Source organism: Bufo bufo, chromosome 4, assembly GCF_905171765.1.
Source record: "Bufo bufo chromosome 4, aBufBuf1.1, whole genome shotgun sequence".
Classification (NCBI taxonomy): domain Eukaryota; kingdom Metazoa; phylum Chordata; class Amphibia; order Anura; family Bufonidae; genus Bufo; species Bufo bufo.
The window spans coordinates 618,377,109-618,402,441 of NC_053392.1; the positions used below are offsets into that span (position 1 = coordinate 618,377,109).

Here is a 25,333-nt window from a genome sequence, read left to right on the forward strand (position 1 = left end):
TTGGGGGACAAACCCACACCGCGCAGGAGCTGTGGACGGGCCTTGAACAACAGACCGATGAGTGGTTTGTTCCAGTCAGCCTCAAGCCCGGCCTGGTGGTGTGCGATAATGGGCGAAATCTCGTAGCAGCTCTGGGACTAGCTGGTTTGACGCACATCCCTTGCCTGGCGCATGTGCTGAATTTGGTGGTGCAGAGATTCCTTAAAAATTACCCCGACATGTCAGAGCTGCTGCATAAAGTGCGGGCGTCTGTGCGCGCTTTCGGCGTTCTCACCCTGCTGCTGCTCGCCTGTCAGCGCTTCAGCGTAACTTCGGCCTTCCCGCTCACCGCCTCATATGCGACGTGCCCACAAGGTGGAACTCCACCTTGCACATGCTGGCCAGACTGTGCGAGCAGCAGCAGGAGATAGTGGAGTTTCAGCTGCAGCATGCACGGGTGAGTCGCTCGGCGGAACAGCACCACTTCACCACCAATGACTTGGCCTCCATGCGAGACCTGTGTTCCTTGTTGCGCTTTTTCGAGTACTCCACCAACATGGCCAGTGCCGACAACGCCATTCTCAGCGTAACTATCACACTTCTATGCCTCCTTGAAAAAACGCTGCTGGCGATGATGGAAGAGGATGTGGCACAGGAGGAGGAGGAGGAAGAGGGATCATTTCGTAGGATTTCCGGCCAGTCATTGAAAAGTAGCTCCGAGGGTGGGTTCCTGCACCCACAAACCCAAAGTACACAATTGTCCAGCCAGGGCACAGTTCTGGAGGATGACGAGGTGGAGGATGAGGAGGAGGAGATGGAGGAGGAGGAACCATGTTCACAGCAGGGTGGCACCCAGACCAGCTCATGGCCATCACTGGTGCGTGGATGGGGGGATACAGAGGACACAGACTATACACCTCCCACAGAGGACAGCTTTTCGCTGCCTCTGGGCAGCCTGGCACACATGAGCGATTACATGCTGCAGTGTCTCTGCAACGACCGCCGAGTTGCCAACATTCTAACTTGTTCTGATTTCCGCTTGATTCCCAAAAATTTTTATAAATTTATCTCCCTTAAATTTGGTCTCTTTTCTCACGCTCCCTCTCCGGCGTGGAACCCTGATTCGCCGATAACCGTGATCAACATGGTAGGCTCAGAAAAGAACATCGAAAATTGATAGAGAAGATATCGAAATGGATGGTGGATGTCACTGGGGCACCTCTACATAGGTGACAGGAACATAAGTTTAAAAAAATCATCAATGACATTGTCAGGTGACATTTTTTTTACATTTTTCCGGATAGAAACCCCTGCTCTGTATAGTTGACAGGGAATAAAATTTTATAAATTCTTCATTAATGCACACCACATCCTTTCATTCAATGCTTAAACTTTAAAAAGTTGTCCCACTTTTACGCTTTAATAATTTGTCCCATAATTCCGCTCTATAATGTTAAATTTGAAAAAATTCATCCTCCCTTAGATGTGGTCTCTCTTTCTCACGCTCCCTCTCTGGCGTGGAACCCTGATTCCCCGCCACCCATGTTCACCATGGTAGGCATATAAAAGAACATCGAAAGTTTATAGAGCAGATATCAAATTGGATCGTGAACATCAGAGGGGACGTGCGACATGGTGGAGCAGTATGTGTGCACACGCCTACACGAACTGACTGACAGGGGTCAGCCCCTGCAACTTCTGGGTCCCAATGGTTCCCAATGTTTTGGGGTGTACCCTGATTTAAAAAAATAAAAATAAATTTAAAAGCGAAAAGCAGTGTAGGCTACCTCCTCCTCCACCACCGCCGCTTCCACCTACACCGCCACATCCACCGCCTCCTCAACCTCCCACTCCATATGGACCTCGACCTCCTAGATCAAGATTATTATTTTTTATTTTTACGTATTTTATGTTATTTAAAGTCATTTCCCTATCCACATTTGTTTGCAGAGCACTTGCCATGCTCTTAACCACATTTTGATGCCATTTGCAGCCCTCTAGCCCTTTCCATTACATTTTTACAGCCATTTTAGTGCTCAAAAGTTCTGGTCCCCATTGACTTCAATGGGGTTTTGGTTCGGGGTCAAGTTCGGGTCCCGAACTCGAACTTTTTTCTGAAGTTCGGCCGAACCTGTCGAACCCGAACATCCACATGTCCGCTCAACTCTAGTTATTACACTTTCTGAGCTTTTCACTGATAATAAACGGTAAAGAGAGTATACGTCTCAATTACATAGTAGACTGACGGATAGAGGAAGGCGCTAGGGTAGTTCCCAGACTGGAACTACCAGGACATAGGAAAGAAAACAAAACAAAAATAATAATAACAACCTGCCCATGGTCCAAAATTATGCCCCCTGTACATTTATGACTTATGCGCGAACGGTATTCAGAGCGCTCACTTGGTGACTCAACGGTCTCATAATGAACTCCAGCCTCCTATGCACTTAGACACTCCTTGCATTGACATACAAATAACACCTACTCCCAAAGATTTCCCCAACTCTCTCCTTTATCCACTGGTAGATGGAAATTTCTCTTTCCACTCCCCCCAGTTGTTCAAGTAGTGTTTAAACCTGCCCTGACATGAAGCCAAGGTGCCTTCCATTTCACAATGAAAGCTAACACGATTGACTACCTCTGAGATGCCAGGAACTTTATTAGTCTTCCAGTATTTAGCTATAAGTATTTTGGCAGTCGTTAATATATGAAAAACTATCGTACGATATACCTTTGGCACTAAATGCAACCCATTAAGTAATAAGACTAGATCTGGAGTAAAGGGGAGAGTTAAGTTAGAAAATGAAGTAAGCATGTTAGACACATCCTTCCAAAAGGATTCCAGTTTTGTGCATTCCCAGAAAATGTGCATCATGCCCCCCCCCCCCCCCCCATGCTTCCCACACCTCCAACACAAGTTTAATACTTCCGGATATATCAAGGACAATCTTTCTGGAGTCATGTACCATCTGTAGATTATTTTCCTAGTAGCCTCCAAATGATACGAACACTTAGAGTGTTTCTGGGAGAGCGTGAATATATGTTCCCATGCAATTTGATCTGTAGGTAAATTCAAATCTTTGGCCCATTTATCTAATCCTGACATAGACTCTTTGTTATAAACTTCAAGGAGTAGCCGATAAAATTTAGAAATACCCTTCTCCTTATTGTTTACACTGAAGAAAAATGCAGCAAATAGTGAGTTAGGTCTCCCCACTTCTTCTGGTAAGGAATTCAATAAGGATCTCAACCTCAAGTATTTATAAAACTCTCTATTTGGGATCTCAAATTTACGAGATATAGCAGCAAATTGCAGCATCCCTGATTCACTCCACACCTCCCCTACCGTTTTAATTCCTTTCTTCCTCCACGAGATAAAGGAAATATCTGGTATCATTTGCTCTATAGCTTCCAATGGTATATCTGACCTTTTCATATGAATTAAATCTTTGGATAGAATTACATTCTTCCACAACGCTAGCCCTGCTTTGATCACTGTTGACTTGGATTCATTACCTGCTGGGTCAATATATGGGCATTGTAAAGTCACCCTAGTATTCTTTACAGCCGACGTATTTGTCTCTATCTGCACCCATAACGGAGGATCCGGATCTGACAGGCTTTGTCTTATGGGCGTCAAAAGAGCTGTGTAGTGATAATATAGTAAGTTAGGGAAACTAAGACCTCCCAAAGCAATTGGTTTATAGAGGGTAGCAGCTGCTACTCTGTGTCTAGCATTTTTCCATACAAAGCGCAACAGCAAGGATTGTAATTTCGCAATATATTTTTTGGACACCGAAATTGAAACATTTCTAAACACATACAGAATTTTCGGCAGCACCATCATTTTTATTGTTGCTATTCGGCCCACCCACGATATTTCCTTACATGCATATGTTTTAATGTCCTCAGTTATTGTATCTATCAGCGGTTCGTAGTTTACTTTAAATAGCTTTTTAGACGGAAAGGGCAATTCCACCCCCAAATACGTAATACTATCTTTTGCCCATTTAAACGGGAATTTAGATGCTATGAATGACTGATCGCTAGGGGTTAGTCCCATATTTAACACTACTGATTTATTAACATTAAGTTTGTAGTACGAAACGGCACTAAATTCTTTCAGAATGGATAAAACTGCAACTAATGAGCTGGCCGGATCAGTTAATGCTACGATGACGTCGTCCGCAAATAATCCGATTTTATGTTCCTTCCCTCCAACTTGGACTCCCAAGACATTACGTGCTCCCCGAATGTATTCTGCCAGTGGTTCCATGACCAAGGTGAAAATTAGGGGTGATAACGGGCACCCTTGTCGAGTTCCATTTGTAATGGGGAACCCCTTAGACATGAAACCAGAAGCCAGAACTTTAGCCGATGGTCTGGAGTACATAGCCAATATTGCTGTTTTTGCTTCCCCCACAATTCCAAATTTATCTAGTATTTTATCCAAATAACCCCAATGGACCCTGTCGAACGCCTTCTCCGCATCCAGAGATAGGAGCAGAGAAGGCGTTCCACGCTGCTCCACCAGTTCAATCAAATCAATGAATCTTCTGGTACCGTCTGCTGATTGCCTGCCTTTTACAAATCCCACTTGGTCTTTGTGGACCAAGCTAGGGAGAATCTCCGCCAATCTCACCGCTAAAATCTTTGCATACAATTTTAAATCTGTATTCAACAGCGAGATTGGGTGAAAATTCTCTGGTTTGTCTGGCGACTTCCCAGGTTTGGCAGTGTGATGATAGTGGCCTCTAGCATTTCAGCCGGAAGTCCCCCCCTTTCTCACCTCATTGAACAGTTTCTTGAGTGAAGGTACCAGATACTCTTTAAATTCCTTATAATAACTATTGTAAGCCATCCGGACCAGGAGCTTTATTTGGTTTTAAACCTCTAATGGCACTATTTATTTCTTCATCAGTAATTTCTGCTTGGAGAACTTCTAGATAAGACTGGGATATTGTGGGTAGGTTTTACCCCTTCTAAAAATTTAACAATTCCCTCTACAGAGGGCTGGATTGTTGTGTCATTAGTTTAAGATTATAAAGCGACGAGTAAAATACAGCCATTTCCTCAGCTATCAGTTGGGGGTCAAAAATTTTTGTACCAGTATCACTAAGTATATAGGGAAGCTTCATTTTACATTGCCTCACTTTTAGCCTAGAAGCCCAGTAAGGAACCTGCCTTGTTATCCCTCCCATAGTATTGGGCTTTCATCCGCCTGAGCGCCAGATCATACTTGTATAGTTCAGGTTATGTAACTCCCGCCTCAGCTCTTTCAATTCTTTCTCACGCGTTGCACAAACACTTTCATATTTAGGGAGCTAATTCTAATGATAGAGTTAACTAGCCGTGCTCTATGAGCTTCTCTCTCTCTTTTATCTTTAGCTGCTAAACTAAGAAAAATGCCCCCTAGCAAAGGCCTTATGAGCACACCATACCGATTTAATATTAACTTCCCCTGTGTCATTATATGTAAAAAATTCTTTGATATATCTGTGCGACCCTTCTATAATTTGCTGAATGAAGAATTCTCTCATTTTAAACGCCATGAGGTGCGAGTTCCTGACCTAAATTGTTCCATAGTGTAGCATGAACTGGTGCATGGTCAGACCAACTAATGTAACCTATATCTCAAGAGATGACTTTAGACAGAGTGTTTAAATCCGATAAAATGAGATAAATTCTAGAGTAAGTTTTATGCCTCTGAGAAAAGAAACTATAATCGCGTTCATCAGCATGTTTGGCCCGCCATATATCAACTAAGCCTTCCTGTTGTGAGGCTGAGAATAATTTGGAGGGCGCGTCTTGCTTCTCAGCAGCAGAAGAGTCTAATGCTGGCCACATCAATGAATTAAAATCCCCCATGACTAATAAGGAACCTGATTTGAGGCCTGAAACCATGCTAAGTAGTTTGCGGATAAATTTCAAAGGCCCCTTATTTGGCGCATACAGTGCTACTAATGTATATGGAATATTATTGATCTCACATATCAAGATAATATACCGTCCCCCAATATCTATTTTTGAGTCAACCAACTTAAATGCCACAGAATCTTTTATTGCTATTGATACCCCTCTCTTTTTCTTATCCTTTAAGGTGGATGAGAAAACACATGTGGATATTTTTTTGGTGTTTAAATCTATGTGCGTCAGCTGTGACCAAGTGCGTCTCCTGCACACACAGGACATCTGAACTATCTAATAAACGCATTTCTCCACAGCTGAGATCTTTAAAAGGACTGTTAAGTCCCTTTTGCATTAATGGTAGTAACCTTGATCACCATTTTGACAGTAATAGAAAAAAAGAGCTAGTTATTATGAGCTTCAATTCCCCATTCCCTACTATCTCCAGTAAGCTTTGTGTACAGTAAACATGCATAATACAATTACACAATTCCGGACCATGGTACCTAAAAAATTAAAAATTAAACAAATAAAACAAGTAAATCTCAACACTTCCATATCTGGACGCCGATAACATTGCGTCCTAGAGGGGGTTGCAATAACCACCAACGGCCGTTTAAGCCTAACTATGACACAGTATCTGTATACTTGGCTTTAAAAGGAATTAAGTCTTCACAACTGCATACAACCTCTTCAGGTATCAGGTATACGTCCGCTTATCACTTCAGACCACTCGCCATCTAACTTGGCCGGAGAAGGAGCCTTGGACCTTTGTGGATTTATTGATGACAAATTCCAATTGTCCAGTAAAGACACCGCCTCATCCACTGTTGAAGCTACAAATGTCTTGCCTCTGTATGAAATAAGTAGTTTTGCCAGGAATCCCCATCTGTATTGGACGCCATGATGACGCAGAATTTTGGCCGCCTCTTGGAATTCTCTCCTCTTTGCGAGCGTGGCAGCTGACAAATCTGTGTATAGGGAGACACCCCGAAATCTATCAGGTAAATTCGGATTCTCTCTGGCAGCCGCCATTAATCTTTCTTTTACGTGATAAAAAGTAATCCGCGCTAGGGCATCCCTTGGCACCTCAGATGGTAAGCTCTTGGGCTTGGGAATCCTGTGAGCCCTATCAATATATAGCTCTGATTGTGACAGGTCAGGTAGCAGGGCCACAAATAAGTCCGTTAAAAAACGTGCAACTCCTCTTGCTTAACCGTCTCTGGGGATGCACAAAAAAACTGATATTATTTCTACGAGAACGGTCCTCTAAATCAATTACTTTTGCTCTCAGAAACTTTAGCTCCTCTTCTTTCTCATTTTGTGTATCCACAAGATCATTGTGTGCTCTGGCAAACTCCGCCATTTTGTTTTCCAGGTGGGATGTTCTGTGTCCCACAGCCATCATTTTCCTTTTGTAAAGGCACTATCATTTCTTAATGTCCGCCTGTAGGGACTTCCTCAGGTCCCCCATCAATATAATGAGCATGGATTCGGTTAGGGGGTTATCCCCACTCCTTGTCTCAGGAGTTAATAAGTGCTCCTCCTGAAGTTTTAACAGAGCTGCCCTGTTTTGTGCTCCTGGGCTATCGTACTGCCCCTGCAACATACTGTGCTTCTGTCCCCAGTACCTGTGACCGCATCTGCTGTAGCGGCATTCTGTGTGCCGATGAGATCACACTGGGATGTAATCCTCCGAATCGCTGGGGACCTCGATGCTCGCCTGTAGCGAGGGAGAGGCTGCAGGGCTCGTCTGGGTATGATCAGCCGCGATGCGTAGGGCCGCACTTCCACCCGCGCCATCTTGGCTGCCGCTTACCGCCGGGAAGAACTCGGTGAGTTTGGCGGGATGCCAGCTTTTTTTTCTTGCTTCACCATGCTCCACCGACTCAGTCCTCCTGCTGGGGAGAAGTTCAGCTCGCTAGGAGATCCTTAAAATACGCTTTGAGCCGCTGTATAGGCTTAATGGCACCGGAGCTCAGCTAGTGTGTGTCTTGCTCCATGCGCCGCCGGCCACGCCCCCCGAAATAATATTTCTACATGGCAAATAATTTACTGGCAGGTGTAGTAGAGTAATAGAAACCTAACAAGACCCAACAGTCATGACATGCATGCTGCTGATTCTGTGTAATTGAATTACTAATTGAAAGGGGCATGTTTCAAAAAATAGCAGTGTGAAGTTCAATGAGTGAGGTCATTCATTCTTTGAAAAACAGGTGGCAATTATTGCCTTTATTTAAGGAAGGAAGGCAGCAAAAGTTGTACATGCCGGTTACAGTGCATTTCTCTCTGAAATTCTGAGGAAATGGGTTGTTCCGGACATTGTTCAGAAGAAAAGCTACCTTGATTAAAAGTTGATTGGAGAGGAGAAAAACATATAATGAAGTGCAGAAAATGATAGGCTGCTCAGACTCAAATGATCGCAAATGCTTTAAAATGCAACCAAAACCTGAAAGACATGGAAGAGAAAGCGAAAAACTACCATTCGAATGGATAGAAGAATAGCCAAAATGGCAAGGACTCAGGCCAACATTCAGCTCCAGGAAGATCAAAGAAGGTCTAAGGTACCTGTGAGTACTGTTACAATTAGAAGACGCCTATGTGAAGCCAAACTATCTGCAAGAAGCCCCCGCAAAGTCCCACTGTTAGGAAAAAAAAGACACGTGCTGAAGAGGTTACAATTTGCCAATGAGCACATTGACGGCCTAAAGAGACATTTTGTGGACTGATAAAAGTAAGATTGTTCTTTTTAGGTCTAGTGGCCGGAGACAATTTGTCAGACGACCCCCAAACAATGATTCAAGCCACAGTCCACTGTGAAGACCGTGAAGCATTGGTGGTACAAGCATCATGATATGGGGATGTTCTCATACTTTGGTGTTGGGGCCTATTTATCGCCGACCAGGGATCATGGATCAGTTTGAATACATCAGAATACTTGAAGAGGTCATGCTGCCTTATGCTGAAGAGGAAATGCCCTTGGGAATGGGTGTTCCAACATGACAAACGACCCCAACACACCAGTAACGTGCAACATCTTGGTTCCAGACCAACAAGATTGACGTTATGGAGTGGTCAGCCCAATCCCCGGTACTTAATCCAATAGAAAACTTGTGGGGTGACATCAAAAATGCAGTTTCTGAGGCAAAACCAAGAAATAGAGAAGAACTGTGGAATGTAGTCCAATCATCTTGGCTGGAATACCTGTTCACAGGGGCCAGACGTTGGTGGACCTCCATGTAACACAAGACGTCCAGCAGTTCACATACAGCGGTTATACAACTAAATATTAGTGAAGTGGATTCAAAGGAAAGCAAAATCTTCAAACATTTTTTCAGTTTATATAGTGGAATGTTTTGAGGTTTGTAAAGAAGATACAAACACTGCTATTTTTTTGAAAAGTCTAACATTCACTTTTTTCCAATTTTCTTTAGAGGAACAATACAAATTTGATATAATTTTTCTTCATGTTTTAGATTTGGAATAGATTGTGTGTAGTGTTCCCATTGCCTGTAAAATAAAAGCTATTAGATGGATTTGGACCTTTATTCTCTTTTTTAAACACACTGCTATTATTTTGACACAACCTGTATATGATATGGCTGGCCAAACCACCTCAAAGTGTGGAAGGTTGCACTAACAATGTTCCCTCTCACAGCAGTAAGGTCTCTCTGCCATAAATGTGCACAATACCCTGCTGAATGACTCCAATGCATGGCCTTGTAGATTCTGGACCTTCTGACTCCCTTCTTTCCGGAGAACTTTTGATGATCAAGCAGCTTTCTTGGCTGTAGAAGTCTCAGAGCTAAAGGTTCTCTAAGCTCAGTTCTATCTCTGTGGAGCTTGCACATGTAGGTGTCACGGATGGTGTACAGGAAACAAGATAATGTAATACAATCAATGACTCACTGGATCCACAACTAAGGAACAAAAGGGAGACCCCTGCATAAGACCTGCAACTTTCCCTCACTGCTCAGCCTATGCGAACACCCCAAAGGTGGATGTGCGCATATCCACGTACCTCGGCTATCTAATACCTGAATACCCTACAATAGTGAGGGGACACGACCACCGGCTCCCTACACTAGACACCGAGGGAGTCAGGGTCTCCATAAAATCCAGCATGACAGAAAATAAACATATAAAAGGAACAACACTTATTTGCCAGAGGGACTCAGTGAAATAGAAACAGCATGCACACACAACTCAGGAAGTTGTATTGCCGCACACTACTGCATGATAGGGAGGAACTAAAGGGCGCAAATCAGGTCCAACTGCATGGCAGCTGAGATAGACTTACGAGATGAGGAACTAAACCATAACAAAGAAATGTCAAGGAGGATCTGGAAGCCTCCTGTCAGAGCTTCTCAGCTGTCTGGCTGTGACAGTACCCCTCCCTCTACGAGTGGACTCCGGACACTCAGAAGCCCACCTTCTCAGGATGGGACCTATGGAAAGCCCTGATGAGACGAGAGGCCTTAATGTCCTCACTGGGACCCACATCCTCTCCTCAGGACCATTAACCCTCCCAATGAACGAGGTACTGGAGGGAACCGCGGACAAGACGAGAATCCACAATCCTAGAGACCTGAAATTCAAGATTTTTCCATCAACCATAATCGGAGGAGGAGGAAAGGCGAGGGTACAATAGGTTGAACATAGGTTTCAATAAGGACTTATGAAAAAAATTATGGATCTTCCAAGTCTGAGGAAGATCAAGACGGTAGGCAACAGATTGATGACAGACAGGATCTTGTAAGGCCCAATAAACCTAGGACCCAACTTCCAGGAGAGAACCTTCAATTTGAATATTCTTGGTAGACAACCACACCAGATCACCAACATTCAGGTCGGACCAGGCACACGTCTCTTATCTGCCACACGCTTATAATCTCTCACTCATGCTCTTTAGATTATCCTGAATCTTTTGCCAAATAGATGACAAATGACGAGGAGAATCTGTCCTCATCAGGCAAACCAGAAGACCCCTCTCCCGAGAAAGTCCCAAACTGCAGATTGAAACCCATATGCACACAAAAAAATGGTGACTTATCAGAGGACTCCTGACGACGGTTATTTAAAGCAACTCAGCAAGGGACAAAAAAGAAACACCAATCCTCCTGATTCTCCGCCACAAAACAGCGCAGATATGTCTCCAGATTCTGATTGACGCGCTCTGTCTGGCCATTTGACTGCGGATGGAAAGCAGAAGAGAATGACAACCGGACCCCCAAGCGAGAACAGAAAGCCTTCCAGAATCTGGAAACAAACTGCGTGCCCCTATCAGAGACTATGTCTGAAGGAATACCATGCAATTTGACAATGTGGTCAATAATGCCTGCGCCAGCGTCTTAGCATTGGGCAACCAGGAAAAGGGATAAAATGCACCATTTTGCTAAAACGGTCCACCACCACCAGAATCACAGTCTTCCCCGAGGAACGAGGCAAGTCCGTTATGAAGTCCATGGGACAGATGTGTCCAAGGACGGGAAGGAATGGGCAAAGGAAGGAGAGGATCTGATGGCCGTGAATGAGGGGACTTTGGCACGAGCGCAAGTCTCGCAAGCTGCACAAAACCCTCAACCGACTTACGAAGCGCAGGCCACCAGAATCTCCGAGCGATGAGATCCAGTGTGGCTCTTGCCCCCGGGTGCCCAGCAAGGACCGTATCGTGGTGTTCTTTAAAAAATCTTGTGTCTCAAAGCGAGAGGCACAAACAACCTCCCAGGAGGACAAAGATCAGGAGCTTCTGACTGGGCTGCCTGCACCCCTGCCTCCAATTCAGGAAAAAGAGCAGAGACCACCACACCTTCAGCCAAAATGGGACCCGGGTCTTCAAAATTCCCACCTCCCGGAAAACAACGTGACAGGGCATCTGCCTTCACATTCTTAACCCCAGGGCGGAACGTGACAACAAAATTAAACCTTGAAATGAACAAAGGACCATCTGCCTGTCTCGGGTTCAGACGCTTGGCTGACTCCAAGTAGGCCAGATTTTTTATGGTCAGTAACACGGTAATAGGGTGTCTGGCTCCCTCTAGCCAATGGCGCCATTCCTCAAAAGCCAACTTGATGGCCAACAATTCCCTATCTCCCACATCATAATTTCTCTCTGCGGAGGAGAGTTTCTTTGAGAAAAGGCACACGTTGCCATTTGGCAGGAGAGGAAACCTGAGACAAAGACCGCACCCACCCCTACCTCAGAAGCATCAACCTCAACTATGAAGGGTAACGAAATATCAGGTTGTGCCAGGATGGGAGCGGAAGCAAAACTCTCCTTGATATTAGAAAAGGCCTTACGCGCCTCTACCGACCAGGAAGAAAAAATCTACCCCCTTTCTGGTCATATCAGTGAGTGGTTTAACAACAGAGGAATAATTCAAAATAAATTTCCTGTAATAATTGGCAAAGCCCAAAAAACGCATCAGCGCCTTCTGATTCTCAGGAAGCTCCCACTCAAGCACAGCGCGGACCTTCTCGGGGTCCATGCGAAAACCAGAAGCGGAGAGAAGAAACCCCAGAAATTGAATTTCTGGAACCGCAAACACACATTTTTCCAGTTTCGCGTATAATTTATTCTCCCGCAGGATGAGCAAGACCTGACGTAAGTGTTCCTTATGAGTCTTGAAATCAGGAGAAAAATCAAAATGTCATCCAAATACACTAATACAAATTTTCCCATTAAATGATAAAAATGCTGTTGACGAAATGCTGAAAAACGGCTGGGGCATTTATCAAACCAAAAGGCATAACCAAATTCTCAAAATGGCCCTCAGGGGTATTGAAAGCCGTCTTCATTCGTCTCCTTCTCTGACCCTAACCAGGTTGTATGCCCTCTTAGGTCTAATTTGGAAAAGACTTTAGCCCCAACAACCTGGTTAAACAGGTCCGGGATCAGAGGAAGCGGATAAGGATCACGAATAGTGATACTGTTCAGCTCCCTGAAATCCAGACAAGGTATTAAAGAACCATCTTTTTTCTTAACAAAGAAAAAACCAGCGGCAACAGGTGACTTCGAGGGTCGTATGTGTCCTTTTCTCAGACTCTCAGAGATATAAGCACGCATAGCGACCCTCTCAGGTTGGGAAAGATTGTATAAACGAGATTTAGGCAGCTTGGCGCCTGGGATGAGATTAATAGGGCAATCATACTCCCTGTGCGGGGGCAAACCCTGAACTCCACTCTCAGAGAAGACATCCAAAAATTCAGAGAGGAAAGGTGGTACAGTCTTAGTAGAAACCTCAGAAACAGATGTTATGAGGCAATTCTCTCTGCAAAAGTCACTCCAACCATTTATTTGCCTCGCTTGCCAATCAATGGTGGGGTTATGTTTAGTGAGCCAGGGTAGCCCCAACAGTAGAGGAGTAGGCAAACCGCTAAGGACGAAACATGACACATCCTCAACATGAGCATCACTCACAATTAAACGGATATTGTGAACTATGCCCTTTAATGATTTCTGAGAAAGTGGAGCGGAATCAATAGCAAAAACAGGAATATCCTTTCCCAAAGTGCATACCTGGAAACCATGAGTTATTGCAAATTGATTATCAATGAGATTGACAGCTGCTCCACTATCCACAAAAATCTCACAAAAAATGCTCTTGCTCTCTAGCGCCACCCTAGCAGGCAGGACAAAACGGGAACTACAAGCAAACGGAAAACCTTCAATTTCCGCCTCAACCCAATAGTACGGAACATTTTTAAAAGATTTTTTCCTTTTTGTTTCTTTATTACTCCCAGAAGACTGCCTGAATCTCCTAGAGGGACAAACATTTGCCAAATGATTTATACCTCCACAACAAACCCTCCCATGCGGGCTGAATCTTCTATTGTCAGAGGCAATCAACCCCAGCTGCATGGGCTCCTGCTCAGAAGGGGCTGACAGCGACTGAGACCGCTGCACTGTCCCGGGACTGAGTATGACAGGAAGGAGAGATCTCTCCTCTCTCTCTAAGACGCCTGTCAATACGAACGGCCTGAGACATAGCAGAATCCAAGGAGGTAGGTCTCTCATGAAAGGCAAATGCATCTTTCAATCCCTCTGAAAGACCATGGCAAAATTGACTTCGGAGTGCAGCATCATTCCAACCAGTATCAGCTGCCCATCTCTGAAATTCTGAGCAGTATATCTCTGCGGATTGTTTACCCTGGCATAACAGACGTAGTCTAGACTCAGCCAGAGCAATACGATCCGGATCATCATATATCTGACCCAGGGCTAAAAAGAATTCATCCACTGAACGGAGGGGCCGTGCCCCCTCCGGCAGAGAAAAGGCCCAGGACTGAGCGTTACCCCTGAGCAGCGATATAATGATCCCCACCCTCCGTTCTTCATCACCAGAGGAATGGGGAAGAAGGCGAAAATGGAGTTTGCAAGCCTCTCTAAAACGCACAAAATACTCACTACCCCCGGAGAACGTATCCGGGAGCGAGATCTTAGGCTCAGAACAAACTCCATGAACGCAAGCTGAACCGGTCACTTGAAACTGAGAAAAAGTCTTACGGAGATCAGCTACCTCCAATGAAAGACCCTGGAAGCATTCAGTCAAAAGTGAAACCGGATCCATGCTTGAGACGGTTTTGGCGGCTTATAATGTCACGGATGGTGTACAGGAAACAAGATAATGTAATACAATCAATGACTCACTGGATCCACAACTAAGGAACAAAAGGGAGACCCCTGCATAAGACATGCAACTTTCCCTCACTGCTCAGCCTATGCGAACACCCCAAAGGTGGATGGGCGCATATCCACGTACCTCGGCTATCTAATACCTGAATACCCTACAATAGTGAGGGGACACGACCACCGGCTCCCTACACTAGACACGGAGGGAGTCAGGGTCTCCTAAAATCCAGCAGACAGAAAATAACAAATAAAGGAACAACACTTATCTTGCAGAGGACTGAGAAATAGAAACAGCATGCACACACACTCCAGGAAGTTGTTCAAGCCACACACTACTGCATTATGGGGAGGAACTTAAAGGGCAGCAATCAGTCCAACTGCATGACAGCTGAGATAGACTAACGAGATGAGGAACTAAACCAAAACAAAGAAATTCAAGAAGGAGGATCTGGAAAGCTCCTGTCAGAGCTTCTCAGCTGTCTGGCTGTGACAGTAGGTCTTCACTGTTGCACAGCTAGACTAGAATTCTACACAGACTAACCAGGGGTGGATCCAAGTCCATTTACTGTCAACCTAACAGGATAAGGCAACATTTTAACCTATAACTGTCCAAACAATGCGATTGGGTACACAGATACAGTAAATCGCAACGTTTAACTTAGCAATATACCATTATAACAATTAACCCTTTTCAGTGACCCTGTTATGGGTACTGCAAAGTCGCTTAGGGATTGCCATAGCAGCCATAGCTGCCCCCCCCCCTTCATTGGTGGCAGCGGCAGTTCCGATCGGAGTCCCAGCAGTGTTACCATGGCAGCCAGGACGCTACTGAAGTCCTGGGTGCCATCGCCAGTTACTCTGCAGAATACTTACATGCGCTGTGGCCGCCGGGCGCTCCTCCTTCTTGTAACTCGTGACAGGTCTGTGCGGCGCATTGCTATAAGCATAAGCAATGCGCCGCACAGACCTGTGAGTTACAAGAACAACGAGCGCCCGGCGGCCACAGCGCATGTAAGTATTCTGCAGAGTAACTGGTCATGGCAGCCAAGACTTCAGTAGCGTCCTGGCTGCAATGGTAACCGATCGGAGCTCCAGCATTACACTGCTGTCCAGAAAGATCAAAAAGGGGTGGGAGAAAGGGTTCAATTAGAAATAATAATAAAAGTATGCTGATAAGAGAGAAAGTGAGGAGTTAAATGAAGACTTGGAATGTTGCACTGTTAATAGTTTTTATTTGGTTTAATAGATTTTGCATAAGAAGAAACAGTGAAGATTAATCAGTCATTTAGTTTCCTCTATTTCACAGGCAAAAGCTCAATTTTTATCTTTTCAGGAGGATGTGCAGCGTAACTGAGCAGAAGAGAGAAGGAGAACTGCTCTTAGATGTGTATTACCCTTGTACTTATATAATAAGTGATTTTAATGATGATAGTAGATGATATGAGATATCCCTTATATAATGATTCCGTCCATGTGGCATTGTATTGATTTTGTTATTCTGTTATATGCACTTTTTACGTTCTGTCTTAAATAATTGGGTCTGCATCCGTTTGTGTTTGTTTCAGTTTGCAGGAGAGAAGAAGAATCTGCATTATTCACCAGAAATGAGTAATTGAGTTTATAATCTCTCTCTCTCTCTTGCGATTCTCGGTGTGGCTATGAACAGCTGTGAATATGAGAGCTGCAGCAAGGGAATGTCAATTAGGGATCGACCGATATTGGTTTTTTAGGGCCAATACCAAAAATCTGGGAACTTTCAGCCCGATAGCCAATAATTTATACTGATATTCTGTGAATTTTGATTTTAAAAAATAAATAAAAAAATCCTACACAAATCTGCTGAAAATGAATATGTTTATTGTTAACCCCTCAGGTGCGACACATGAGGGGTTAACTACCGCAGATCGCAGATACTTGTCATAGAGGTCGGGAGCCGGCTATATGATTCTGCAGTCAGCTCCCGCCTCCTGTATATGAATTAATGAGAGAGTTATCTTCATTGGTGGCGCAGTGGCCACAGCCCCTCCCCTCTTCTTGTCCTCCCTCCTCTCATTGGTGGCAGCGGCAGCAACGGCACAGGGGGAGGGAGACACTGCTTCCTTCTCCCCTGTGCTGCTGAGGGAACACGGAGAGCACGATCCGTGTTCCGATTTGTTATCGGTATATCGGCAAAATAGATGCCGATAATGTTCAAAATCCTGAATATCGGCCGATAACATTGGTAAAACCGATAATTGGTCGATCCCTAATGTCAATGTACAAAACTGAGGCACTGAGTGTGTGAAGAGGAACCATTTATTATTTTAGGATGTTTTGTGTGTAATGTGCATGGGTGTTTTGTTTTATTGGAACTCCAAGGGATTTATGATGTCAAATAACTCAGATGCTTGTGTAACATGGGCCCTTTATGTTTGTCTGTTCGATGAAATGTACAATGTTGTATTTATTACTTATTATATGTGGACCAGTGATCTGACTTCATGAATTGCCATGAAGAGACTAATTGGTAGAGAGGAAGATCAGACGAACCAAAGGATTGGACTTAGATGACAGAGAGAGGAGGGAAAAGGGTGGACAACACAAGACAATAAGCTTCTTTGCTGGCTTACATTTAGAACATTTTCTACGCTATCGGCTGCGGCCCATCCACTTACCCGCTCACTTTTTTAGACCTGACATTAGAGGGAAAAAGTCACAGATTGCGGCACAAATAATTTATCATGTAGTGACAATAACCTTCCCTCCTAATAAAAGTTGCAATAGATCTGCCATGTGGTTGAAGCAGAAAGTTTTTTTTTTTATGTGTGGTTCACACCCGTTCAGAGTCTTCCAGTTCACACACATCCATCGCTTTTTTCATGATTCACAAAGAAAATTTACTTTTCATATAAAGTCATATCAATTGCAATTCTGAATATGTGATTTGCACAAACTCTGCTGCCCTGACCTTGGCCTGTTACAAGTTTTGCCTGATCCCTCACTGCCACGCACCAGTGTTTCTGACTCCTGTGGGTCAGCTGTCTACCAAACAGGACTACTCCAGGAGATAGCAGCCTGTTGGCACCCCTATAGTGAATTCCAGATCCCTGTATAAGGGTTAAAGTGTGAATACCAGAGCACTGCCAGGATAACAATCGTAGGCTTAGCCCAAAGACAAACCGTTTGGTGGACACAGTGGTTCCTCACCTACTTATTGTTGCCCTCTTATGGACAGATCTGGCTGGTCAGGTCTATATTATTTTTGATGTTTCACCCAGTTACAAGGACATTTATTGTTTTTATATTTTAAGAAACCTGACTAAGATATATATTATGTATAAAAACAAAAAAATATAATGAACAATATGAAAAGATCACTCTTCATATATTATACATAATTATTTATTTATTTTATGCACTTATATAGCGCTACTATATTCCGCAGCGCTTTACAGACATTATCATCACGCTTTACCTGGAGGAAACCCACGCAAACGCGGGGAGAAAATACAAACTCCATGCAGATGCTGTCCTTGGTCAAATTCGAACCTAGGACCCAGCTCTGCAAGGCACCAGTGCTAACCACTGAGCCACTGTGCTGCCCATTATGATATTATGCCATAGGAAGAGAACAGGATGATTAATGCAGAGTGAAACTCTATTATTAATAGCGAACAATCCACACTAAGGCACATTAATAGGCAAACTGAATCCTAGAGTTTGTCCATTCCATGTTAGTAGATTGCAACTCAGCAAATGAATTTCCATGTTAGGTTGAAAATGTAAGTATATTTTATTAAAGATTAGAAGTGAAAAATGACCCATATCACATCAGTAATATCCCCCTTTAGGAGAGGTTTTATTCAGATAGAGACAACACTTTTGTGCTATCTATTAACCCCTTTGGGACACAGCCTTATTTCACCTTAAGGACCAGGCAATTTTTTGCAAATCTGACCAGTGTCACTTTAAGTGGTGATAACTTTAAAACACTTTGACTTATCAAAGCCATTCTGAGATTGTTTTTTCGTCACATATTGTACTTCATGACACTGGTAAAATGAAGTCAAAAGAATTCATTTTTATTTATAAAAAAATACCAAATTTAGCAAAAAAAAAATTAAAATTGCAAATTTCTCTACTTCTATAATACATAGTAATACCTACAAAAAGAGTTATTACTTTACATTCCCCATATGTCTACTTCATGTTTGGATCAATTTGGGAATGATATTTTATTTTTGGGGGATGTTACAAGGCTTAGAAGTTTAGAAGCAAATCTTGAAATTTTTCAGAAATTTTCCAAAACCCACTTTTTAGGGACCAGTTCAGGTCTGAAGTCACTTTGTGAGGCTTACATAATAGAAACCACCCAAAAATGACCCCATTCTAGAAACTACACCCCTCAAGGTATTCAAAACTGATTTTACAAACGTCGTTAACCCTTTAGGTGTTCCACAAGAGTTAATGGCAAATGGTGATAAAATTTCAGAATTTTGATTTTTTGGCAAATTTTCCATTTTAATCCATTTTTTCCAGTAACAAAGCAAGGGTTAACAGCCAAACAAAATGCTATATTTATTGCCCCGATTCTGTAGTTTGTAGAAACACCCCATATGTGGCCGTAAACTTCTGTATGGGCACACAGTAGGGCGTAGAGGGAAAGGTGCGCCGTATGGTTTTTAGAAGGCAGATTCTGCTGGACTGTTTTTTTTGACACCATGTCCCATTTGAAGCCCCCCTGATGCACCCCTAGAGTAGAAACTCCATAAAAGTGACCCCATCTAAGAAACTACACCCCTCAAGGTATTCAAAACTGATTTTACAAACTTTGTTAACCCTTTAGGTGTTCCACAAGATTTAATGGAAAATAGAGATACAATTTTAAAATTTCACTTTTTGGAAGGCAGATTTTGCTGGACCCCCTGATGCACCCCTAGAGTAGAAACTCCAAAAAAGTGACCCCATTTTAGAAACTACGGGATAGGGTGGCAGTACTGTTGGTACTAGTTTAGATTACTATGATTTTTGGTTGCTCTATATTACACTTTTTGTGATGCAAGGTAACAAGAAATAGCTGTTTTGGCACAATTTTTAGTTTTTGTTATTTACAACATTCATCTGACAGGTTAGATCATGTGATATTTTTATAGACCAGGTTGTCACGGATGCGGCGATACCTAATATGTATACTATTTTTTTATTTATGTAAGTTTTACACAATGATTTCATTTTTGAAACAAAAAAAATCATGTTTTAGTGTCTCCATAGTCTGAGAGCCATATTTTTTTCAGTTTTTGGGCAAATATCTTGGGTAGGGTATTATTTTTGCGGGATGAGATGACGGTTTGATTGGCACTATTTTGAGGTGCATATTACTTTTTGATCGCTTGCTATTACACTTTTTGTGATGTAAAGTGACAAAAAATAGCTTTTTTTACACCGTTTTTTTAACGGTATTCACCTGAGGGGTTAGGTTATGCGATATTTTTATAGAGCAGGTTATTATGGACGCGGTGATACCTAATATGTATACTTTTTTTTATTTATGTAAGTTTTACACAATTATTTCATTTTTGAAACAAAAACAAAAAAATCATGTTTTAGTGTCTCCATATTCGGAGAGCCATAGTCTTTTCAGTTATTGGGCAATTATCTTAGGTAGGGTCTCATTTTTTGCGGGATGAGGTGACGGTTTGATTGGTACTATTTTGGCGTACATACAACTTTTTTGATCACTTTTATTATCTTTTTTGGGAAGTAAGGTGGGCAAAATTTCAATTTCATCATAGTTTTTAATTTTTTATTTTTATGGCGTTTACTGTTCGGGTAAAGTAACATGACCGTTTTATAGATCAGGTCGTTCCGGACGCGATGATATCAAACATGTGTAGGGAATTTTATTTTTTTCATTTTTAATCAGTGCTAAATGTGTTTTTTGATTTTTACTTGTTTCTTGAAGATCCAGTGGGTCTGATGTCTGTATAATACAATACAGTACACTATATAGTGTACTGTACTGTATTTTCACTTTACAAAGTCTGATTAGACTTCTGCCTTTAGCAGAAGTCTAATCAGCACCATGGACAGCCTCTGATCAGTACCATGGACAGCCAGACGCCTGTGAAGGCGTCTGGTTGCCATGGTACCCATCACTCGCTGCCACAGCAGAGCAGTGGGTGATGGGGAGGGAGGGGGGACCGCGGCATGGAAGGGGTTAAACGCATGGCATCTGTGCCAGCACAGATGTCAGGCGTTTCGAGCAGAGTGTCAGCAATGTGCTGACACTCTGCAAACCGATCGGCCATCCTGAGAGAGGGGGCGGGCGGATGATCGCATGCCTGCCCGCCCCCCCCCCAAGCACCGCCGCCCGCCCTCCCTGCCACACTCCCCGCAGGGGGGGGGTTATACATTAAAATAAAGCTTATTTGAAGTTTCTGATCCCTGCGGTTTCTGAATTGACCTGCGGTTTGCTGCGATCGCCAACATGGGGGGGTCACAGGACCCCCCGGCGCATCTAGCCAAGGTGCCTGCTCAGTGATTTGGCGGCGGTGATCAGAGCCATACACGACGTACCGGTACGTCATGTGTCCTTAAGTACCAGGACAACATGACGTACCGGTACGTCATGTGTCCTGAAGAGGTTAAAAAATTTATATTCTGATAGTAGGGTTCTCCTTATCTTCAGCTCTAGGGATCATATCCACATTTCAAGTAGCAACTGATAAATCACATCCAGCATAAGTATTTGTGACGGTCATCTGTTATGGCCATGATGACACCGCATTTAGCAGCAATCAACACATTGGGAGGGTTTATAGTGTACGCTCAGTTCAATGTCGGACTGGGGTCCACCGTACGGATACATTCAAATATTACCTGCTCACACAGCAGCAAGATGCTACCAGATGCTTAAATATGGGGATCCCTGCAGAAACTTTGAGAAGGTAGGTCCTGGGGAAAAAAAGGATACTGGCTAGCTTTCCTCTGAACCTAGAAGACATCTCAGCTATCTGATCCTGTCTATAATAATAAACTGGGGACTTTCTTTAATTATCTATGAAGTTTGTTATATGAACATAGGCTGGTTGAGGTGCTGTACATTGAATATATGTATGTAGTGCAGCAAGTCTACTGTGTTATGTGCCGCTTGTGCAAGGGGTGGGAGACTAGGGGCCCACCTTGCTCAGGGGCCCACTGGTGGATTCACCTGTACCCTTGTGGGCCAGTCCGAACCTGGCTCAGTTCACTTCAGGACCACATACAGCATCCCCACTGGCTGCATTTCCTTTAGTCCAGACCTCATAGGTTCAATATTGCCCATAGAGCTCCTTTTAATCGTTTTGCAAGTATGCTGTCTGATTGATGGTGGAAGGGGGTTTGATCACATGCATAGATGACCATGATACCCTCCCTCTGGAGCCATGCACAGTTAACAGGGAGAGTGTAGCAATGTCTCTCCTTCTGCAGTCTGTCAGTACTGGGCGCGCTATCGATCAAATTCAAGCATGTCTAGACTGAAATCTGTTCCCAGATCTCTTCTACACGTACTCAATGTCGGCGCATACTGGTTGACTCACTTTCCTGAGGATAGGTCATTAATATGGGGAACTAGACAACCGTTTAAAGTTATACAGAAGACATGATTAGGCAGCAGGTCTCACAATAAAGCTCCACATCTCTTACATGTCTTACAATCTGAACATTACAATGGCTTCTCTTCTAAGTGAATTCTCTCATGTTTAGCAAGACTTGATTTCTGAATAAAAGACTTCCCACATTTTCTACATAAATATTGCTTCTCATATGTGTTGTGAGTTCTGTGATGTCGAACAACACTTGCTTGACAGGTGAAACATTTCCCACATTCTGAACATGAAAATGGCTTCTCCATTGTGTGAATTCTCTGATGTCTAACAAGATTTGCTTTATACCAAAAGATTTACCGCATTCAAGACATGAAAATGGCTTCTCTCCTCAATAGGTTCTTAGATGTTTCCCAAGAATTGATTTCTGGCTAAAACGTTTCCCACATTCTGAGCATTAAAATGGCTTCTCCTCTAAGTGGAGTCTTTCATGTTCCTCAACATGTTATTTCTGGCTAAAAGGTTTCACACATTCTGAAGATGAACATGGCTTCTCTCCTGTGTGACTTCTTACATGTTTTAAAAGCATTGATTTCACACCAAAATACTTACCACATTCAGAACACATAAATGGCTTCTCCCCTGTGTGAGTTCTCTGATGTCGAGCAAGATTTGATTTCTGACTAAAACATTTCCCACATTCTGAACATGAAAATGGCTTCATCCCTGTGTGAATTCTTTGATGTTGTATAAGCAATAACTTCACATTAAAACACTTCCCACATTCAGGACACACAAATGGCTTTTCTCCTGATTGAGTTCTCTGATGTGTAACAAAATTTGAGTTTGAACTAAAGCATTTCCCACATTTTGAACATGAAAATTGCTTCTCCTCTAAGTAGAGTCTTTCATGTTCCACAACATGTTTTATAGGCATTGATTTTGCACCAAAATACTTATCACATTCAAGACACATAAATGGCTTCTCCCCTGTGTGAGTTTTCTGATGTCTAATAAGATTTGATTTCTGACCAAAACATTTCCCACATTCTGAACATGAAAATGGCTTCTCCCCTGTGTGAATTCTTTGATGCTGTATAAGCCATGACTTCTCATGAAAACACTTCCCACATTCAGAACACACAAATGGCTTCTCTCCTGTGTGAGTTCTCTGATGGTTAGTAAAATTATATTTCCTGTTAAAGCCTTTCCCACATTCAGGACATGAAAATAGCTTCTCTCCTGTGTGAGTTCTCTGATGGGCAACAAGATTTGATTTCGAACTAAAGCATTTTCCGCATTCAAGACATGAATATAGCTTCTCTCCTGTGTGAGTTCTCTGATGGGCAACAAGACCTGATTTCGAACTAAAGAATTTTCCGCATTCAAGACATGAAAATGGCTTCTCTCCTGTATGAGATCTCTGATGCTTAGAAAAATTATATTGATTGTTAAAGCCTTTCCCACATTCAGGACATGAATACAGCTTCTCTCCTGTGTGAGTTCTCTGATGGGCAACAAGACCTGATCTCGAACTAAAGCATTTTCCGCATTCAAGACATGAAAATGGTGTCTCTCCTGTATGAGATCTCTGATGCTTAGAAAAATTATATTGATTGTTAAAGCCTTTCCCACATTCAGGACATGAATACAGCTTCTCTCCTGTGTGAGTTCTCTGATGTGTAACAAGATGTGGCTTCTGACTAAAGCACTTTCCACATTCAAGACATGAAAATGGCTTCTCTCCTGTGTGAGTTCTCTGATGTCTAACAAGACACGTTTTCAGACTAAAAGATTTCCCACATTCTAGGCATGAAAATGGCTTCTCCCCTGTATGAGTTCTCTGATGCCGAATACAATTTGATTGATTGTTAAAGCCTTTCCCACATTCAGGACATGAATATATATTCTCCCTTGTGTGAGTTCTCTGATGTCTAACTAGAATGGATTTCATGCTAAAAGATTTTCCACATGTCAAGCATGAAAATGACCTGTTATCTCTGCAATTTCTCTCATGCAAAAACTTCTTTTTAAAACGTTTCTCACTAGAAAAAAATGTTCCCACATTTCTGTTTAGTTCTTGTTTTACCAATCAGTAATTGCTTAGATGAAGGTTTCTTGTGACCAGCGGTATCAGTGGATAGATCTCTGCTGTAAAGGACTGAGGGTTCATTAGAAGTTATTGAATAATCTTGTGTGGTATTGTTATCTTCTGCTTCATGATGGGAAGATAAATGGAGATGTCCATAGGAGTCGCTCATCCCGTCTTCCACTGGAAAATGAAAGAAAATTATATTATTTTGGCAGCTTTATTGAGACAATTGCAAGCCAGGAAATGTGATCACTTCCATCTTCAATAACCTGTAGAATCCCCTGCATAAACACAAAGATTTAAACTTTTCCCTACCACATATTGGTGCAACGTGTCATTCGAAAACCATTGGTTGACTTGTTTCAGGATTGAGGAATCTCTTATCACTGGCGATTCCCTTTGCCCTTTTTGTCAGAAATGGGTGAGGCTTGTCTATTCTCAGACCCAGGATTCCTTCAGGATCAAGATCTACCTCCTGTGATCTTGGCTGCCTGGCCCTCCTTGGCAACTTCCTTCTTAGCTGGATCCCATTAGTCTAGAAATCCTTTGGTCTCCTCGGATCTGCAAAACTGCCCTCTCCCACACCTTCCTCTGCTACCCTGCTGGGCTTTCTGCAACAGCTCATGTGATGCTGGCCTGTACTGAACAAAGACTAGTTTTGTAAGAGTAATGCACACTTTTGTTTTCTTTTTGCAGAGCCTCCCTCTTGTCTAAAAGTTTCACCTATTTTAAATTGCCTTTTATCGGTCTTTAGATAACTGCTACCTTGTCCTTATCATTCATGGTCTTGTGACATGGAATTTTTTTAAATTATAAATACTTTAATCTCAGCAGGTTTGGTTTGGTTTTATTAGTTTTTACCAGCTAATTTGCAAGTGTCCTCCTCCCCCTATTTCTCTTATCATCATTAGATGCCTTCACTTTTCCAGTTATTATTTCAACGGCTATTTACCCTTCATCTTTAGGATCAGGCCCTAATCTGACTGAATGCTTACATCCTGTACTACTGACCTCCCCTGCAAGGTGGGAATCTGTCTGAGAGGGCATATGGACAACCAAAGACTCGAGAAGGACCCCATGGGTCCACATACCACAGGTTCTTTGGCCTATCGTATCATGTGACCTTTGCTCTGAATCGGCATTTACCCTCCAATCCTT

The 25,333-nt window shown here is 43.0% G+C and overlaps 2 protein-coding genes across 3 annotated transcripts in view; both read right to left on the bottom strand.

The window, feature by feature from the left end:
* Positions 1-7,561: 7,561 nt before the first annotated feature.
* LOC120999381 (zinc finger protein OZF-like) lies at positions 7,562-24,108 on the bottom strand. Its single transcript, XM_040430250.1, has 2 exons — positions 22,845-24,108; positions 7,562-7,784 (listed from the first exon to the last, which is right to left on the bottom strand). Exons 1-2 carry the CDS (start codon positions 24,035-24,037, stop codon positions 7,562-7,564), a joined length of 1,416 nt encoding a protein of 471 aa, XP_040286184.1. The 5' UTR covers positions 24,038-24,108.
* The window catches only part of LOC120999656 (oocyte zinc finger protein XlCOF6-like), a 288,892-nt gene continuing 287,652 nt past the window's right edge, over positions 24,094-25,333 (bottom strand). For both annotated transcript variants that reach the window (XM_040430650.1, XM_040430649.1), the window contains one exon: positions 24,094-24,355. In XM_040430650.1, coding sequence (XP_040286584.1) covers positions 24,129-24,355 — 227 coding nt within the window. In that variant the 3' untranslated portion in view covers positions 24,094-24,128. The remainder of the gene's footprint in view (positions 24,356-25,333) is intronic.

Excerpts from the sequence above, each read along its gene's own strand:
- LOC120999381 (XM_040430250.1), bottom strand. The coding sequence starts at position 24,037 with ATGAAATCCATTCTAGTTAGACATCAGAGAACTCACACAAGGGAGAAT. Across the intron at positions 7,785-22,844 it reads GGGAAGTGTTTTAATGTGAA|GAGGACTGAGTCGGTGGAGC; the intron begins GTTATTGCTTAT and ends TCTCCCCAGCAG.